The following is a 19,013-nucleotide window of genomic DNA, read 5'->3' as shown; positions in this document are numbered from 1 at the left end:
TAGTCTTTTCTATGGCAACCTAATCAGTTAACTCCCCATCACTTATGGCACCTTTTTAAGTACCAGGCTCTCTGAGAACTGAGAAGATATCTTGGTGTAACATAGCTAATAATATAATGGGGATTAAAATCTGATAGACTTTTCGTTGAGTAAAAAGTATACCCTGACATTCAGTTAAGTTTCTTTTGTTTTCAACTTGGTTGGAACCTGGAGCATATATGTCTTTTTCTCTCTCTCTCTCTCTTTTTTTTTTTTTTTTTCAGTTTATATGTGTCTTTATCTTAGAAAATTTTGTTATAATTTCCATACACACACACACACACACTTCCAGGAAGTTTTCAAGCTTCTGGGGGAACAGTAATGTGATTAGCTCTGTAATGGTCACATTATCACAGAAAGGAATTTTGCCACTTTCTGAACATGGTTTTCCTGTCTTTCCAGCAATCTGCCACATCTAGGATTCTTAGATTTTATTTTTTTTTTCCTTAAGGGAATAGTATGTTTTGAGTATTGCCTACTGTTTGGGCACTTCTTTATTTTGAACAGTGATTTTTTTGTTTGTTTTTAATTTCAGAATATTTGTAACAAATCCTTGTGTAGTTGAATGACCTCTTCTGTTTTGTGGTGTTTTCATTTAATTTTTGTTGTGGGTTTGGGTATTTTTGTTTGTTTGTTTTTTATTTTGGAAAAACCCCAACAAACCACAAACTATAAAATTCCTAATTCCTTTAGCAATAAATGTTTTTATGCCACTTTGCTCTATAAAGCCATCCTAACACTGCAACTGGTATGTTCACTGTTATAATGTACAGTGACCTGTAATACTACTAAATACAAGTGTGAATTAAAACAAGAGCCTTAAAGCACCACCTTGAAGATCTTGCTTTTCATAAAAAATAAATTAAGGGCTCCTGTCTCAGTTGAGCAATGGCCAACAGAACTTTCTTCCAGCAGTCATTGCATTTTTGTACTGAGTTTTCTGTATGTCAAAGCCTTCCAAAAGGGAAACACTGACATTTGGATAAATTAATAACAACTACAAGTTTCTTTTAAAGTATTTGCAGACTGACTAACTAGAAGCACTCATTTACAGAAACTAGTGTCAGTTAGCACACATGATTCTTGCATATTTAAGATTCTAATTTTTTTTTTTTTAATTCTCTGATAGTGTCATTTGTAAGCCTTATGGAGGTGTCTGGTTTGAGTTGTATTTACTCTTCCATACAGAAACATAGTTCTTAGTCCAGGATGATGAAGTCCCAGGATATTTCTGCTTTGTCTATGCTTGTCTGTGGTAGGGAAGTAGTTGTAAGTCCATAGGTTCTGCGACTGTGCAGTTGGTTTTGATCAGTGCTGTGTTCTCCTGGTTGGCAACTGCAGCACTGCGTGTGTTTCTTGTAACGCTGTCCCGGTGTTGTGATGAAAATTCCCTGGCAAGGCAAGTCCAAAGTACCTTGGTTAAAAATTAACAGAATTTGCATTTTAATTTACTATGCACGCAGTGTGTTTCAGGGAGCAATAAAGCAATCTAAGGCTCTTCTACATCTCCTCTTATGGATGGCACCGTTCCTTCAGCCACTGTTTAAAACATTTTTGGATGTGCAAACATGTTAACAATAGTGCTTAAACAGGATTGGTATTCTGAAACGTTGTTTCGGAATCATGCCAGTGACAATCTTCTCTGATGACAGAGAGGCAATTTCTTTCCCCGTGTTTCCCTTGAAGCATATGATACACTGTCTGTAAGATACCATGCTGGCGTAATGGCTTTTCAGGAATGCTTTTGGCACATTGCTGCAAACATAGGGTGTACAGAACTATTGAAATTGTATGTAATCATTGACAGAGGCACTTAGAAGCTGTTTTAAAAAACTTGTGAGACAAATTCTGGTATATTTTTGTTTGTTTGTTTGTTTGTTTTGCTTTTCTCCTCCAATTATCACTAAACTCCCTACTATCTTAATTCCCATGCCATTGTATTTACCACTTCTTTCTCAGCCCTTAAATAGATTAGGTGAGCCATCTTCTTTCTAGTCTCTCTTATTCATACATGGACGTAGATATACTTAAATATACACAACCATTAAATGCTAACAGGATACATCTGTTTAATTACAAAAGAAAATGAAATCTTGAAAACTTAACCACTTCAGAGTTTATTATGTACCTTGACTGTCTTTCATACTGCTGCATCAAGTCTAGCTCCCTTATCCTCAGTGTTTCATCACTTTAAATTTATTTTGAGCCTGTTCTGCTTACTTTGCCTACTGGAAAGTCACTTCCCCTTTTTGTCATCTTCTCCTAATCTCAGTTTTGAACATGCATTCCTTTATGTTCTTCTGCTTAGGTCAGTCTACTGCGCCTACCATTAAACAGTTTATTTTTTCCTTTAAATTCTTTCAAGGAAACAGTGAATCCAGAATTAATTTGTCTTCTTGTTCAGAACAAAAACTGATCTAGCATTCAATCACTTGCTGTTAAAGCTGTTAACTTTTTCCCTGTCTGTACAGTTGTTACAGGGCCAAGCACTACAACAGTAAAAACCTTTTAAAGCTATAAAGCATCAGGTAAATACGTGGCACCATGCAGTTGGCATCAGTCGGACTGAAAAAATTCCCACGGTTTGAAGCTGCACTTCTCAAACTCAGGCAAATACAGTCCCATTTTGAAGGGCGTGCAGTTAAAACTGAACCCCATGTAATAAATGGGTTATCTCTTGAGGCAGTTCAGAACAGATGAAGTAGAGCTACTATCTGAGTTACTCAAACAAAGCAAGAAGTTATTTGAAAGGGCATATGGTTTCTTTCTACAGCACAAGCACGCTTAAGGGGTAAACTCCTATTAACTTGAAAATCCTAAAGATCTGCAAGCTCAGGGTAAACAAAATCAGATGGATTAGAGCCTTTCCCAGCTCCTCCTGAGAAGGTGTGCTGAGAGACACTCCATACATCATTTGAATTGAGAATGGGGAGATAAAATAAAGATATGGCAATTCAAAACAAGCTTTACTGACATGTTCAGGGGATTGCTTTCTGCCCCTCTGTTCCTCTCTCGTGAGACCCCTCCTGGAGTACTGCACCCAGCTCTGGGGCCTCCAATGTACATGGACCTGCGGGAGTGACTCTGGTGGAAGGCCACAAAGATGATCAGTAGGCTGGAGCAACTCTGCAATGAAGCAGCCTTCCAGTATCTAAAGGGGGGCTACACAAAAGCTGGAGAGGGATTTTTTAAAGGGGCATGTGACAAGGGGTAATGGTTTCAAAGTAAAAGAGGGCAGGTTTAGATTGCGTATTAGGAAGAAGTTCTTTACTGTGAGGGTGGTGAGGCACTGCCACCTGTTGCATATAAGTTGTGGGTGCCCCATCTCTGGAGGTGTTCAAGACCCGGTTGGATGGGCATTTGAGCAACCTGGCTCGTTGGCAGGGGGTTTGAAACTAGGTGGTGTTTAACATCCCTTCCAACCCAATCCATTCTATATAATTCTATGATTCTATGATTTTAGAGGCAAATAGTTAAGCACCATGTATTGTTTACTCATTTGCACATAGTATCTTTCAAAAATATCTAGCTCGTCTTACTTCTAGACATAAATGTATTTGTGTCTTCACATTTTAACTGCACTTTAATGTGCAGTGATTGACTGAAAAAGGTCAGTGAGAAGTAGGTATAACACATTTTTCACTTGAGTCCACTGACAGTTAAATACAATAGCAGTGTGATGAGCTTTCCCAGAAAGCCATTCGAACACATCTACGGATATGTGCCTTTGAGGCATCAGTGTGGTCCCCCTGCCGCTCTGTATGTATTTAGTACTTCTGCACCAGTGTGTTCAAGTGCTATGTCAGCCTCAGTAGGGGAATGTGTAAGTAGGGCGGTGTGATAACTTGCAAGTAGATGTGAAAATGTATGGTTTGTTAAATGAACTGATTCCCTGGCTTATTAGAGCTTGGGCACCTTATCTGCCTTCATTATGTTCTGTTAGGAGAAATGTAGTAGCTTTCTACTTCGTTTTAAGCTTATGTTTAAAAACAAGCTGTGCCAAGGCTGAAATTTCTAGAACTAAGTGCTGAAATTAAAAACACTTATAAACTGAGACTGTTTTCTGTATTATTCTCATATTTGAGTTAATTCTCCATCTGTATGGGTTCTCATAACAGTAGAAGATCTGCTCTGTATGCACAGTTTAGTCAGAACTCAGTGAAATACAAAGAGTAGGAGAGAAAAATTAAAACCAAAAACATCAGAGGTTTATGTACAAGTAAACTGTTCAGCTGCTGTTTCAAACATAACCCTTACTAATTAGTATCAGCACAGCAGAACTGACTGAGCAGCTATTTGAAAGAAAGAAGGGGAGTGGCAGCTGTTAGTGCATAGAAAGGACTTCATCTGATTTTTGAGTATTTACATCAGCAGCATTAAGAGCAGCCAGATATAAGACTTTTGCATTCTGCGCTTTTCCTTATTTTGGCAGTCTCTTCTCTGTCTCAAAAGTAGCTCCTGAGAAGATATTTAAGCTTTTACCCTTTTCATATTTAGGCATTTCAAGACTGTTGGAATATTTAGTAATGTTGTTGTTTATTTAGTTTCGCATTGCTAAACAGTCATTCAAATACTTAGAACTTATTTCCAGAGAAATAAGTTTGTATAAGTTCATTGCTTTTTTTCCCCTGGCTTACTTTATGTCTAGGCTGGCAGTTTGGTCTGCAAGGTCAGAAAATATGACATTGAAAAATATAATACAGATCAATTTACTTCATGAGAACATTTTGGTTCTGATTTTATGTCTTTAATGTGATGTTTGTTTTGTCTGGCGCATTTGATCAAGACTGGGCATAATACAAGGCTCACTTTTTTATTGTGAAAGCACAAACTACTTTTGCACATATACAAGCTTTCTTAAATATTACAATCTTAAATGTTAGCTTTCTCTAAGTCACATATTTCTATCAAATGCATTTCTTGTCAAAAGTCTTTTTACCTATCAATTCTTGCATCATATGAAACTTTCAAACCTTGAGCTCTGAGCATTATCCTCTGCACATTCAGCATGCATACTGGGTACATTAACATGTGCAGCAGGGTTTGAGGTCAAGTTGCGTTTTCTGATATTTTGATCATTTTGAATTGGATTGAGTTGAAACTGAGATACAATAATGACACTAGTTAACTGTAAAGTTTTCATCCATCTTACAGAATTTGATATAGAGTTTCTAAATTCTTCTGTAGATCTAGTGTGAATTAATGGATCCAAACCTAAGGCTCCCAGGGAGCCTGCTGGCACCAACTGGATTTTAATTACATCCCACACATTGGTTTAGTTATTCTTGTAGCAGGTAAAATGAGTGGTACAAGTTAATTCTTCCAGATTAAAGAAAAGAAGAAAAAAAAAACATTGAGCCTCTTTTCAGACAAGGAAAAAGAAATTTTAAAATAGCTTAATTTTAATTTTTCCTGAGGGAAAGGGAAAGTGAAAAAAGGTCTATAGATGATGGAAGAAAGGATACAAAGAGGCAAAATAAGTAGATTATATGAAAAGGAATAGAGTGAAGAAAGAAAAATTATATTGGAAATATTAACTGGAAAGTGCATTCTATTTTAAAAGCATAAAAAAATAAGATGGAAAACATGAAAGCCACAAGCACATCAAAATACCAAATTCTGTGCAAAGGGAGAAAAAGTCAAATGAATGAAAGGGGAAGACAGAATTTGAAATTGAAGGGAGAGGTAAGTGTATGTGCTATTTTAAATCATTTCAGACTAATAACCAGCAGTAAATATTTGAGTTTGTACACAAGGACTTAGATTTTTAATGGGTGAAGAATTAGTGTTACCAAAAATCACATCACATTGATCAGCAGTGTTACTAAAACCACAGGTAAGGATTATTGAGGTTTTATTTATGTCACTTTTCATTTTTATTTAATGTATTTTTTAAAGAAGTTCAAAGATACAATAGACGTAAGAGTTTTATTTGACTTAAGCTTGCTATTTTTTGTGCCAAAAAAATCAAAGCCAAATATTTGAATGAATTCTTTAACAGCATCTTAAATTAAGAGACCGATAAATAGATTCATTATATCAACCTGAAAATTAATTCTGTGAAGTAATGTTGTTGCCCTTAGGCATTGCAGGAAGCCAAGAAGGAAAACAGAGTCTTTGGTAATGCTTGTAGACGCCAGTGTCTGGTCAGCCACTGATCCCATGCCATGTCGACTGCAGAGCAAAACACTTGAATCCTTTTAGAGCCCTTTTGATGTCATTCAATTCTAATTTACCATCAGCTATCATAGCTTTACCATGGACATTGTGAAATTGGCATTGGAGGCTTGACATAAAACCATAAAGGCAACTAAATTCCACGTTAAAGCTGAAACTTCATTCTCAGTTCACATGGTTGTGGGGATGCTGTGGAGCACATGGGAACACGCAGCATTTGGAGACCTGGTTGGACCCACACACAGTATAACAAGTTAAGAATGGAATTTCAGCCCAAGCCTTACCGTTCATGCCACATAGATAGCCCTTTGTGGTTTGATTTCTTCTTGTATGGCGCTGTTAAAGACAGAAATAAGCCCAAGTCAATCTCAGAGTTAGTTTAAATTATGCTTACAAGAATCTTGTGGGAGCAATAGTAATAGATTCTTCTCATCCATTGCCTCTCCAAAATTTGAATTTTTGTATCCAGCTTGCTTTGATTTCCACTGTTGGAAACTGCTGAGATGTTAGATTACAGATACCTTAATATGTGAAGTTCAGCCTTAAATACATAATTGTTTCCTGCAGTATACTTGTCTTTACTCAAAAGTTTTTTTGTGGAATACAATTAGAGAGGAAAACTCTACGTTTTGCCCAATACATGCATTTTTATGAGCAAAATGAGCTTTGACAGTGTTTTTAGAAATGTCAGGAATGTCAAATATTTTTTACCTGACGGCCTCTTTGGATGACTCAGGAAAAAGTACTTGGAAATTAGTCAGGATTTAATTGAAGTGGGAAGGATACTGAATTGTTGAGAGAGCTTGCTCTTCTGTACACACTTTAGATTGGTACTTCAAAAGAAGATCAATCTTATGTGATTGAATCAGCCTTTTCTTCAAAACGCAGTTTTTACTTAATCTTTGTTTAGGCATTTGGAATAGTGATTTGAGTAGTTATTCACTCATTTATCTCTTCTCGGAACAAATGGGAGTTTTGCTTCTAATCTTTTTTCAAAACTTTAGAGCTCTCTACTTCTTCCCATATATTTCCATCGTTTACCAATTGTCGTTGGTGGGTCTGGCATCCCTGCTTTGCTGAAGCCTTGGAGACATTTGTATCACTGAAGAAAACAACAGTGAAGGAGAGGGAGGGATGCAGCTTTTTTAAAAGAGTTTGTAGCTGTTCTAGCTGAGCTTGTGCTCATGTCCAGAGGGGTCAGAGTGCTCTTTGCAGATGCCGAGTTTCTCACACAGTGGCAGGATGTCAGGAATTTTGCAAGAGCTTTTAAAACGAAGTAGGAGATGGCACAGCTGCCACATTTCATCCTGTAAGGTTTTCTTTTCTTATTTGTGCTAGTATTTGAAGCTGACTTTCATAAGAAGTTACCCAAGGCTGTTTTGCAAATCAGGGATTCTAGTTTCACAAAAAGAAAAGGTTTGATGAATCCACAGTCACACGTGATTGTAATTCTGATGGGAGTACATTCTTTTTCAAATACAAGGCACTCTTCAGAGTTAATACGTGAATTTGTACCTATCAATTTCAGTTAAAATCATGGATTGCTGAAATTCAGTGCTTTGATATCAGTAACAAGTTTAGCTTTAGACAGTATTCAGAAAATACTGCAAGACTTAAAAAACTTGAAAACCCAGTTGGTTTGAAGATGTTGTAGGATTAGCTTTTTACTTCTTGTCTGAACTTTTTTATTTTGTATTTGTGCAGAAAGATTGCTTTTCATCCCATAATTTTAGTTAAAGGACAACTGTGAAGCAATTTTCCATTTTCTTTTTAAATTTGCCGTCAGGCAAAAATTGCTCATGTTACTCTGAGAAGGAGATGATTTTAATAAGAATGCTGCATGTTAATACCCAGCAGCTATGAACTATTCACTTGATATTTGCAGCGTTTGTTAAGTCTTGTTAACTAAGCAATTACAGAGTCACTTGTCCCTCAAAGTTTTAAAAAGAATAAATCTAAAGTTCCTGCTACATTAGACTTATTTTTCAGCAGTGTTTTCCAGAACACACAGGTCTGAACAACAGCAGTGCGCTTGTGTTCTAGGCCATGATGAAGCTCCATACTGTGTAAGAAGCTTAAGACAGTGACTGTGGTACAAAATGGTTCTATCTAAACCAAAGGAAATCTTGGCTTCAGACACTTAGAAGTAGCCCTCATTTTCCTGGCGTATCAGAATACGACTGTTTTAAATCCTAATTGTGAGTATTTGGGTTTTTTTCTTGTTGTTGGTTCTCTCTCCCCCTTCACTGAAACCCAAGGTTTGAGGGAAATAAACATGCTACAAGGGGAAACTAAAATTGACTATCACAAGGCGCTTGTATCCTATCATGCAGTGAAGTATTTTGACAAGTCCTTAATGCTAACACAGGGGTGCCAGGCATGGGATTAAATGGCAAATTGAAGCCTTCATAGAATTATAATTAAGTATAATATATTATGATAGTTGTTGTTCCACGATTATTGTTCAAATACACACAGTGTGTGTTCTGACTTTTAGAGTTTCTTGTTTTCCTGTTTCCTGTTGTCAGTTACTATCTCTGAAATCCTAAAATGTAAACATCTCTGTTTCACTGTGTCTGTGTCCTCTCTTGCTGCCAGTAAGTGCTGTTACTACTTGTAGAGCTGTCAACTTGAATGATTTTGATCCTGAGTCTCTCAATATTTAAGGGTGGAGTTAGAAGGTTTCTGTTTGCTTGACTAGTTGAATCTTTGGGTTTAGTGATATGATCTTTGGCTCTTTTGTTGGTGTTTTCATTGCTTTTCCCATTTTTCTGACTTCTCTCAAAGACAGGCCCATATTTAAACTAGAACATCATTATTCTCCCATTTTAGGAGTTGCTCCACAACTTGATAATTAACTTCAGGAGTGGATCATTTGCACAAAAACAGAGCACATTTCAGCCTTTGCTGAGCTAGTCACTAACCTGAAAAAATACTATTTGCTCTTTGGTGGGTTTAGTTTTTTAGTTGAGTTAGTGAGCTGAATTTGTCTCAGCAAGAGTCCAAGTAGCGGAACTGGCAAACAAGGAGGAACAGGACCATATAGCCAAGAGCAGGGAAGTGGGAAGCAGGGGGACTCTTTAGTGACAGCAAGCCATTAATTTGGCTCAGCTGTGTTGTTAAAGCGTGCTCTCAACGAAGCCAAAAAATACTTTGTATGTCGTATAAGCATGCCATTCATTAAGACTGTGTCATAAAAGCTTTAATTCCTGGTAGCGTCTTGTTGTGGCTACCCACAAAATACTGAGTTTAATCAAGATTGGGTATAGGATTCTTTCTGTTTACAGCTTTGGTCTACAAATGCAACAATCTTTCTGCATGGATTTTTTTTCTTTTTCAGAAGGAAGATGTCATTCATGCAGAAATGGATGAAAGGCTGTCTCTTCGAAAGCACCGCTTCATGCATTTTGCATCATTGGAATATGAAGGAGAATATTACATGACACCAAGAGATTTCTTGTTCTCAGTAATGTTTGATCAAGTTGAACGTAAGTTGTTTTGTCGTCATTGTATTTGTGAAGGAAAAGAAACTTGCAGGTTCCCTTGGAGATGTAATTTGCAAATCACTGGGATAAAGTCCTCTGTCTTACATAAATCAGCAGAAGCCAATTTATAAATGTTGCCCATATGAATTCTCCCAGACACCACTACCCTTTTCACAAGCAAAGTAAGGCTGATGATATAGAAATCTGGTGACTTGGTGATGACATTTCTGCATAATTTACGTGTCTGATCAGTATGTAGTTCCTCAGTTACTTACATGCCACAGAAAATAGAATGAGTTATCTGTCTATCCACTTCACCAGTACTGTGAAAAGGCCACTCTGTGACCTTTTTTCTTAGAAGAAACAGTGACGGGAGTGAGTTGAATGAGAGTAATGAAGCACAGACTTCAGTTCTAGGTTTTTGGTTTCAAATCTCCTTTGGTTTATACAAAACCTAGTTAAGAACAAACCAAAATTGCATGTGTATTTTTAAAAAAGTACTCTTAAACTTCTGAAAAGATAGGAACAGCACACAACTAAAAAGTGCACATGTTATTATCCTCCTTTTTTCCTGGTTTTCTGTCCTCATTAAGTCTGCTCCATTCCTTAAGCTTCTTTCGTCTTTCCATCATTTTCTCTTATTTCCATAATAGTCTTTTTTAATTTATATATGGAGGGTTTTTTCTCCTCAGAAATTTTGGGGTTTACAGGTCTTCCAAGATTTTGTTTGTTTGTTTGTTTAGAAAGGTTTAAGTTCTCCAAGTTCTAGAGAGGATTGTCACTTAGAGGACAAATATTCTATTAGTAAATTTGCTGAAGGAAAGAGGGAGAAATCTCAGCTTTAGTAATTGTTTGCCACAATCTGCACATACCAACCAGAGAGCAGGTTGTTTAGCAAGAGCCATTCATACTCTGGGATGCTCTGCCCACCTACCAGCAAATGTCACAGTGACTTGGGGGTATTGAACAGGAAATGCAGAAGGGAATTCAAGGTACTGTGGAAAGACTTGAGAGACAGGGAGAAAGAAGGAGACCTGAGTGCACTTTGAGTCAAGCATATGAAAAACCTAGGACAGAACAAAGTTCACTGAGCTTCAAGTGGTCAAAGAATAGGACACAAGTATCTGTAATAAAAGAAGTTTTCCTGTGTCTGCCAAAAATCTATAGGTGATAAGGATACATGGATTCACTGCTGACATACAGCTTCTAATATTACACGAAGCTGAATATAAATCCTTAGAAGGACTTTATGACCTTGAAAGTTATGAAGATTTTCAGAATACCCTATTTTTTAATGTATGGGTGTTAGAGTTCTTTCCCCTTCAAAACTTAAATCATGAAGTTAAAAACCTAGAAGGGATTTTATTTTGAGTTTTCCAATATGAAAGACAGTGAACAGAGAAATTTTTAGTTTTGAAGGTGTAGATTTCAGAAAGTTATCTCTGAAAACAAGATTGGACAAATAAGTGTTTTCCAGTCTTAGCAGTTTATACATATTAACTGGTTACTCCAACTATAATAGCACACATGCAGGTTTTTAATGAAGTGATATGTGGTAATATTTATTTGTAATGCAGCCAAGTTAATTTCAGTTGCTTTGCTAATATGAGTAGGAAACAGCATTAAACAGAAATTAATAAATAATGACAAGAAAAAAAGTCTTTACAGTAATGCTTATTTAGCGTTTCAAATTGAGGTCAGGCTTATAGCAATAGCATCATAGATGATCAGTAGAAAGGTGTTAATGCTTGTATCTAATGCTCCTAAACCTTTTTTTAAACATCATTGGTGTGGATTCTTTGGCAGCAGCATAAACACAATGGTAAGCAGTTCTCTTGAAGTCATATTGCTTGGGATTTCAGGTTTTCATGTAACTGCAAACAGACATAGAATTTGATAGCAGAGGAAAAAGGCATTTGCAGTATTTTAAAGGCAGTGGTTTGTTCGTTGTGTTTGGAAGAGTTTCATATGAGGGTAATAAACAGACCTATCTCAAGTGTCTGTCCTGGTGTATTCAGAGTAGACCAAGATAGTGAACTTCATAGTGAAGCAGCCATTATTTTTGGAAACTTTCTGCTTATATGATAAAAATATTTTTCTTTCACCCTGAACAGTGCCTGTAGAAAGGAAAACAGGCATGCCACCACGTATCCTAGAAAGCCCTTCACTTACTGCATACTTAGGTGCAATTTTACCATGTGATCCTGCATACAATTGGTGAGTCTTATAATGCTGAACTTCAAGCTGTAATGATTTGGTTATTCTCTACCTATTTTTGATTAATTGCTAATAAGTAAAAAAAAAAAAAAACTCCCAGAAAAATTTGAAGCACTTTGGCAGTAAACATTTGGTTTCATTAATACTTACTTGGAGTTTGCCAATGCTGTTTATAGTAATGTGAAGAGCTTGGGACTGTTCTAAAGTTTTGTTTCACAGACAATATGCAGAAACATATGACCAGCCTCACAAGCAATTTAGTTGTGTACACCAAAAAAATATTACTGAGGTTGATCACGACATTCTGTTGCTTTTTTTTGTTCAGAGATAAACACTCCCAAAAGGGAAAAAGGCAAGCAAAAAGGGGGATGAGAAGCAGTTATGGGTTTGAGAATAGGGGTTCTTGGCCAAAAACCTTGTTGTTTTTTCCTCATGAGTAGTTGTCATTGGAGAATTACTTTGAAATCTCCTGATAGTTTTTAAACATAATTGAATTTAGTAGAAATTAAATGTGATATTGTGCAAAACAGATGAGTTGGTGTTAGATCAAAAGTGTTGGCATTAGAAAATACAAAAATATTTTAGCTATGTCTAAATTGTCAAGTGAATTCTTGCACACAGTTGGGTGGAATTTATTTCTGAAGCAAAAATCTTAGGCGTGCCTTTTGACAAGGTTGCAAAACATGCAATAAATTTTGATTTATTATAGAACGCTTTACCAGATAAGAAAACAGATGAACTGTACTACAAATATATCAACTGTCATTCAGCCAAAGTGGTCTTGAACCCTATTTGATAGACCTTGGTCCACTACCTCTGCTCATTTTTTTCCTGGTGCATGGGTTTCTCTATTACTCATTTCCTTTAAGGTAGGCCAAAAGTTGTGAAATATTGGCATTCCTCTTGATTAAATCACACCTTCAAAGTTATTTACTGACAGAGTGATAATGAAGAAAAATATTTACAATACTGCCATCTAAGGAGAATGAGCTGATAACAAGTGCAATTTCCTGACAGACTTATTTTGTTCTGCATATTGACAAAGCAAAGAGCCCTATAAAGGAGTAAAGACACTGTCCAAAGAAAACTTGCTTGCATTTAGAGGCAGTGTTTCACACTGAGTTACTTTCTAAATATTTGACTAATTCTACTGCTATTAGTTATTTCATGGAAGGAAGCAGCCACCTCTTTATAAACTGTGGCAAACAGTAAATGAGATGTGGTAGCATGGCACAGCATTTGTGCCAGTACCAAACACCTACAACAGCATTTTGTACTAGTTACTGCAGTCCATACTAAATGCACCATCGGGATTTTTGGATTCATGGCTATGTGCCATGTAATCTTGTGTTAAAACAATGTTACCACAGGGATGCGTGGCAAACCATTGCAAAACCAGCCAAGTTCTTCTGGGTAATCTGTGGGATGTTCATGTAAACCATCATACCTGATGCAATGATAGTTTAATGTAAAAGTGTTCTCTGTTACTCTTCTTATTGTGATGTAAAAACATTTCACAAAGTGTAGTAATATCTAATAAGAGTACTATGAATTTGTGTTGCATCAGAAATTCTAGCATTTTTAAGGTAACAGGTATGGGAAGGATAAGACTCAGCTGACTTACACTGAATTTTCATTGCAATGCAGGAGTACTTTTGAGAGACCATTCATGTAAAACTTGTGTCTTAAGCAGCTGTGCATACTCAGGTTTGTATTCCAGATTAGACAGCTAGTGTTAGAACTTCTCCATGGAAATACCATCTCTGATGTGTTGTTGTTGTAGAATATATAAGAAAATCTGTGTTAATTTTTGAAAAGGACTACAAGTTCAAGAGTCCTTCAGAAAATGAAGATTTTGCAGTACATTGGATCCGAATGGTGTTTATGTTCATTTTTTTCTGGAGAAGATTATTCTTTTTCCAAGTAGAAGACAAACCTTCAGATTAGCTCATCTGATAACAATTGATACCTCGTAAATAAAGATCTTGATCTGTCTGTATAAACTCAGTCCAGATTTAATGTATCACAGCATCTTCACTCATTCAGCTGCAGTAAAACAGATTTTCCTATGTTCTACAGCACCAGGGTGCCAGAGGCAGTATTTCCATGGCAGAGTCCTAACTGTCAGTGGGTATCAGTGTGTTGCAAGTTTGCTGGGAGAATTTGTTCTAGTTGATTAAGCTTTTTGTGAAAACATGGTTGGTGCAAAGTTGTGGTATGTTTGCAGGCCTGATATGATGTGTGGCTTCATGTTGTCACAGCATCAGCATGGTCATGACTGTGAGCGAATCTGAGGAAAGGATATAGTGCAAGGCTGCAGTGGCTAGAAAATTGAGTTCTCCATTGTCCTTAGTTGAGGACAATGCTGGTGCAGTTGGTGGTGTTTGGAGAGCCAAGAGGGACCAATCAGTAGATTAGCATTTCAGAACAAACTGAGTCAGTCTTTTTATTTCTGGATCTTGAATTTTTTGCTTCTAGTGGGAGTTCAGATGCCTATATTTCAATGTCTTCATTTTGACCTGAATTTTTTATGTAATAACTAATCAGACTGATATGAGCTGTGCATCAGTGTCAGATCTAAAATCTAGGATTCAGAGTCAAAGAATAAGATTTAAGCTTGTCTAAGTGGTGAAGCTCCTTATGGGAAGTGAGGATTGACGTGTTATACAGGGAGCCATTGATACTGCTGGGAACTGAATTCAATCCTCTTGAATTGCTAATGTGCTAACAAAGAAATTGTTTTCTTTCTCTTTCTGCATTTAGTGTTTTTTCACTGCAGATATGTTGTTGCACAAATCCTCCAAATACATTAGAGAACTCTTCAAGCTGGGGTATGCAGGACAGAAATGACCCTTTGCCTAGTGCTAGATGGAAGGTAAAGTGAAGCTAAACCAAAGAGGCAACATGATGGTTTAAGGTCATTATATGAATCTCTTCTGAATTTTAGAAAATTTTAAAAAATAAGCTATTTCTAGCCAAAGCTTCTTAGTCATCGTTGTTTATTCATTTCTTAAAGTGGTATTATGTTAAGGGATTTGCAGACACAAGCAACGATAAACATTTATTGCTGAAAATTTCTGCTTGTAACCATTCCATACTGTGAATTTTTCATCTTCAACTATCCTTCATCACCCAAATAGCATTCCTATCACAACTCTATGAGAGTCTTCAAATTAACATATTGTATACATCTGAGCTTTCACTTTCCCTTAAGTGTCCAAATACAACATTAAAATTGATGTTCTGGATAAAATGTACCTCAGACAATTGTTGGTAAATAGATAAGCTGAATAAGAGTTTTTTTGTTTCTCCTTTTGTCCTCAGGAATAGCACGTTAACACTGATAACTTAGTTACACAGGCTGCGTGACGCAACACTGATGATCTTCATGGGATTGGTTTATCTAAAAATAAATTTGGCAGTAAATAGTTTTTTATCTAGAAATATGTCTGAAATTCCTGTAATCTTGATAATGTGCATTTATGTCTGGACTTAAGCTTTGTTGCAAAATCAAAATAAGCACTAATGCATTTTTATAGTGATTGCATCACAAAGTACTGTATAACAGTATCAGAGATGGGATTCTTGAGGGGAAATGGAGTCTTGCTCACCACAGCATTCAAGCCAGGCTGCTTTTTTGGTGTATTAACCACTGGCCACTCACCAACTTATTTGTTTGCTCCCATTTCTCAGAAAAATTTATTAGGTTGAGAAAAATAGCAGACGATAAATAGCTGCAAGAGGAGCTGCCCTGAGAGCAGAGGTGTTAGGCGAGAGCTGCCTTCCAGCATGATAGCCCCTGCAGCTGCACCAGCAAGGAGCCATGCATGGTCTGGTGGGAGAGCAGGAGAAAGGATTGAGCAGTGGTGTGTTCAGTGGAAAGGAAACCATGGAGAAAAATCATTTAAGAAGAAGCATGTTTTAGCATATCATTGCACAGGGGAAAGATGTCCTTTTTCTTTCTCCAGTTCCATTTCCATGCCTTCAATGATGTTTTGAGACAGTGCTGAAGGTACCTGAGATACATTCCTTGTGCAGTCAAATAGGAGAATACATTTTTGATCCTTAAAATTATACTGACATTGTATTAATTGCGTTCGTATTTTTGTGGTTATGTCTGTGTGCAACCACAGTAAGGTTAACAATAAGCTTGTTGCTTTGTTGTGACTGATTCCTATTTTTCCCTTTGTGGCATTGCTGACTGGCTGAAGAGTGATGCAGAATCAGAGTTCTTATCTCGATTGACTGCAGTGTGTACTGATTAGGTAAAAACTTTGGCAAAATGTTCTGTTTTGAACATTACTAGCTATTTTGCTTTCTGAAAAACAGTTGTCAATGAGAAGATATATTACAGCTTCTCAGTGAATGAAAGACATTTTTAAAAACTCACCCCAAAAATAATACTGATAGTAAAACTGATCAGGCTTCAGCAGAGTTGAGAGCAAGAGGCAAGCAGTCTCACTGCACATCTTGAAGGATTTAGTTATTTAAAGTGTGAAAGTTATTGGCTATTTAATGGCATCTGAATGGAAAACAGGTTTCTTGAAACAAATGAAAATGTGTTGTGCACATACAGAATACTTGTAGTGCAAGTAATGGAAAGATCTGGTTATTAATAACAGGAGTCTGCTTGTTGTATAAACATCATCTGCCTTAGAATTTCAGAAGTCTTGCAACAGTTTCTACCTTAGTGAAGTATTTCAGTTTTGTGACATACAACTATAATATTTAAAATACCTAGCAGAGAAGTGACTTTTTTAATACATATGGGCAAATTTCAGGAGCTCAAACAATCATTCTTGGTCTCTGAATATTTTTCCTATTTGTAAAGATGTTTTTATTTTTGTAGAACTCCACACACCGTTTCAACTACTTTTATAACATACTGTCAACATATCACAGAAAATATCTCTGGGATTTGTTCTGCCATGGGTTCTAAATACTTTTTGACAGATTACTTCAGGGTTTTTTTTTTTAATAAATTCAGTGGAACTTAATCAGTTCTGAAACATCCTGCTTAGCTAACAATTAAGTCTTAACAGATGTAGCGTGAAAATCAGACTCAGTGGATTTTTTTCACTCTTAAATATATTTTAATTTCTTGCAACATATATTCTTAACACAGACAGCTATTGGTTTGTACCTAAGAAGTACAATCTGTTTTTAAAATTCCTTGGTTTGCATTCAGATATTTAAGAACTGATGAGGATCTGGCAGAGCCGTGGTGGAGGATAGCAGGTGCCAGGAGTGCAGGTCAGGTTCCTGCCAAAATGTAGCATGAGTTCTAGCCTCACATTTCCAGTTGTTTGTAACTCTTTTGGTAGCAATGGTTCTGTGCTTTTCCTTAGGCCAATGCTGAATTTTTATTATATTAGTCATATGATTTATCGTTTTTTGGGTAATCTTGATATAGGCTATTTTTTTCCCCTGCTTGTTCTCATAAGAAATGTTACAAATGTCTAAGGTAGAACCATGGAGTATCAATCACTTTCCTTCTAGGGAATAGCAACAGGCAAGGTGTGCAGCCTGCTTTGGTAGGTGAGAGGAGCTGTCCTTACTTGCCAAACAGTTGGGTCTCCAGGGGCACCTTTGAGAAGTTCCATTGCTCCCTGTTTGGAAAACACTGGCATCGATTCCCTAAGGGAGAAACTAGCCAGGTTATGCTCTGTTTTTCACTCCACAGCCTTGCACCTGCAGTGGGTTATAGCACAGATCGTGCTCAGTAGCCTTTCTCATTTGCTGTGAAACAAAAGCAAATACTGAGTTCAAAGACTTTTTTCCATGTGTAAAACACACGGATTCCTCTTGTAGAGCCACCTGCTTATATGGCAGTGCCCTCCCTTGGGCTTACCAGCTTCGTTATTGCAGAGGAGAATACAGATGAGAACCAACTGTTAGTAATCAAATCAATCTTCCAGTGTTGTCTGGTCCGTCAGAGAGCTTGAGTCCTCACACCACCATTCATAATGCTGGCAAGCACCTGGTCATTCTGCTGGCTGTGTCTTTTGTTAAATATCTTTCCCCTCAGACCTGGAAAAGGCTGAAAGTGTAAGGATTTTTCAGACATAGCTAACAGAAGATGCAGCATATTCCAACAAATCCTGCCTTGGTTCTTACCAGACAAAAAGCAGTTCAACTTTTCTACTAGATCCAAATGCATCCTACTTGGCCATTCTTGGTTTTTCTAGCTGCTTTTTTCAGCTGATCAGTATACATAAAATGCCAGTGTCCAGGGACTTTGTTCACCAAGAGCTGCGACCTTACCTGGCTTAATAAAAATTTAAAAATGGGCTTCTTGCATGGAATTTAAATAGAACACATTGCCAAGGCAGCTACCTTTTGCTGTTGTTTAGTTTGTTTCGGTTGTTTTTCAGAAGAGCTAATGTTTGAAGTCTTCAAAATGATACAGCTCTTTTTCTCAGGCGTCAGCCCTCTTTTCAAGTCTTGAATGTGTGTCCTTTGTGCCAATACCTCTAATACTACTGGAATGACTGAGACAGTAAAATCTTGCTGCTGCATTGGTGTTGGCGAGTGCTTAGTAAGCTATGTATCCCACTGGAGAAACTACCAGTTCCAGAAAAGAGAGGACTTTTCTCTTTTTTTGTTCCTTTCCAAATGTTTTTTTTCTTAAATTTTTGTTTCTCCTGGGGAAGGGGTGCGCATATGTGTGTGTGTCACCCACAGCCTGACGATAGCAATTATTTCTTCTCTGTGGATTTGTTGGTGTAGAGAATGTGAGAGCTTACTTCTGTTTCACTGTCAATGTCTTGGGAGAAAATACAAGACCTAATGCTCAAAAATTTCATCTGCTTCTCTGGCTTTCTTCAAGTTGGCTAAAGAGAAACATTTTTTGTAATGTGTATGGTGGTAAAGGCAGTCTCTGCTGCTGAAAAAGTAAGAGGGGCTTTTAAACCGGTATGGTCATTTTAAAAGTACAGTGGGCAACATAAATGACTCTACACTTTCACTAGAAGAAAGCTGTCTATTGTTTGCTTTTCATTGCACCAACTCTGAGAATTGTAAAAAGCCTACTTAAAATTTGATTCACGTTTCATTTCAACCTCTTTCCTCTGCAGCTAAAATAAATGCTCATTT

The 19,013-nt window shown here is 36.9% G+C and overlaps 1 protein-coding gene across 2 annotated transcripts in view; it reads left to right on the top strand.

Annotated features, from left to right (window-relative positions):
* Positions 1–19,013, top strand: part of MICU2 (mitochondrial calcium uptake 2) — a 146,140-nt gene that overhangs the window by 69,548 nt on the left and 57,579 nt on the right. For both annotated transcript variants that reach the window (XM_064645334.1, XM_064645333.1), the window contains exon 2: positions 9,557–9,704. In XM_064645334.1, coding sequence (XP_064501404.1) covers positions 9,581–9,704 — 124 coding nt within the window. In that variant the 5' untranslated portion in view covers positions 9,557–9,580. The remainder of the gene's footprint in view (positions 1–9,556; positions 9,705–19,013) is intronic.

The sequence above is a fragment of the Pseudopipra pipra genome, chromosome 2 (genome assembly GCF_036250125.1).
Source record: "Pseudopipra pipra isolate bDixPip1 chromosome 2, bDixPip1.hap1, whole genome shotgun sequence".
NCBI lineage: Eukaryota > Metazoa > Chordata > Aves > Passeriformes > Pipridae > Pseudopipra > Pseudopipra pipra.
Note: the sequence above shows the minus strand (reverse complement) of the source record. Positions and strands in the feature narration are given on the sequence as shown.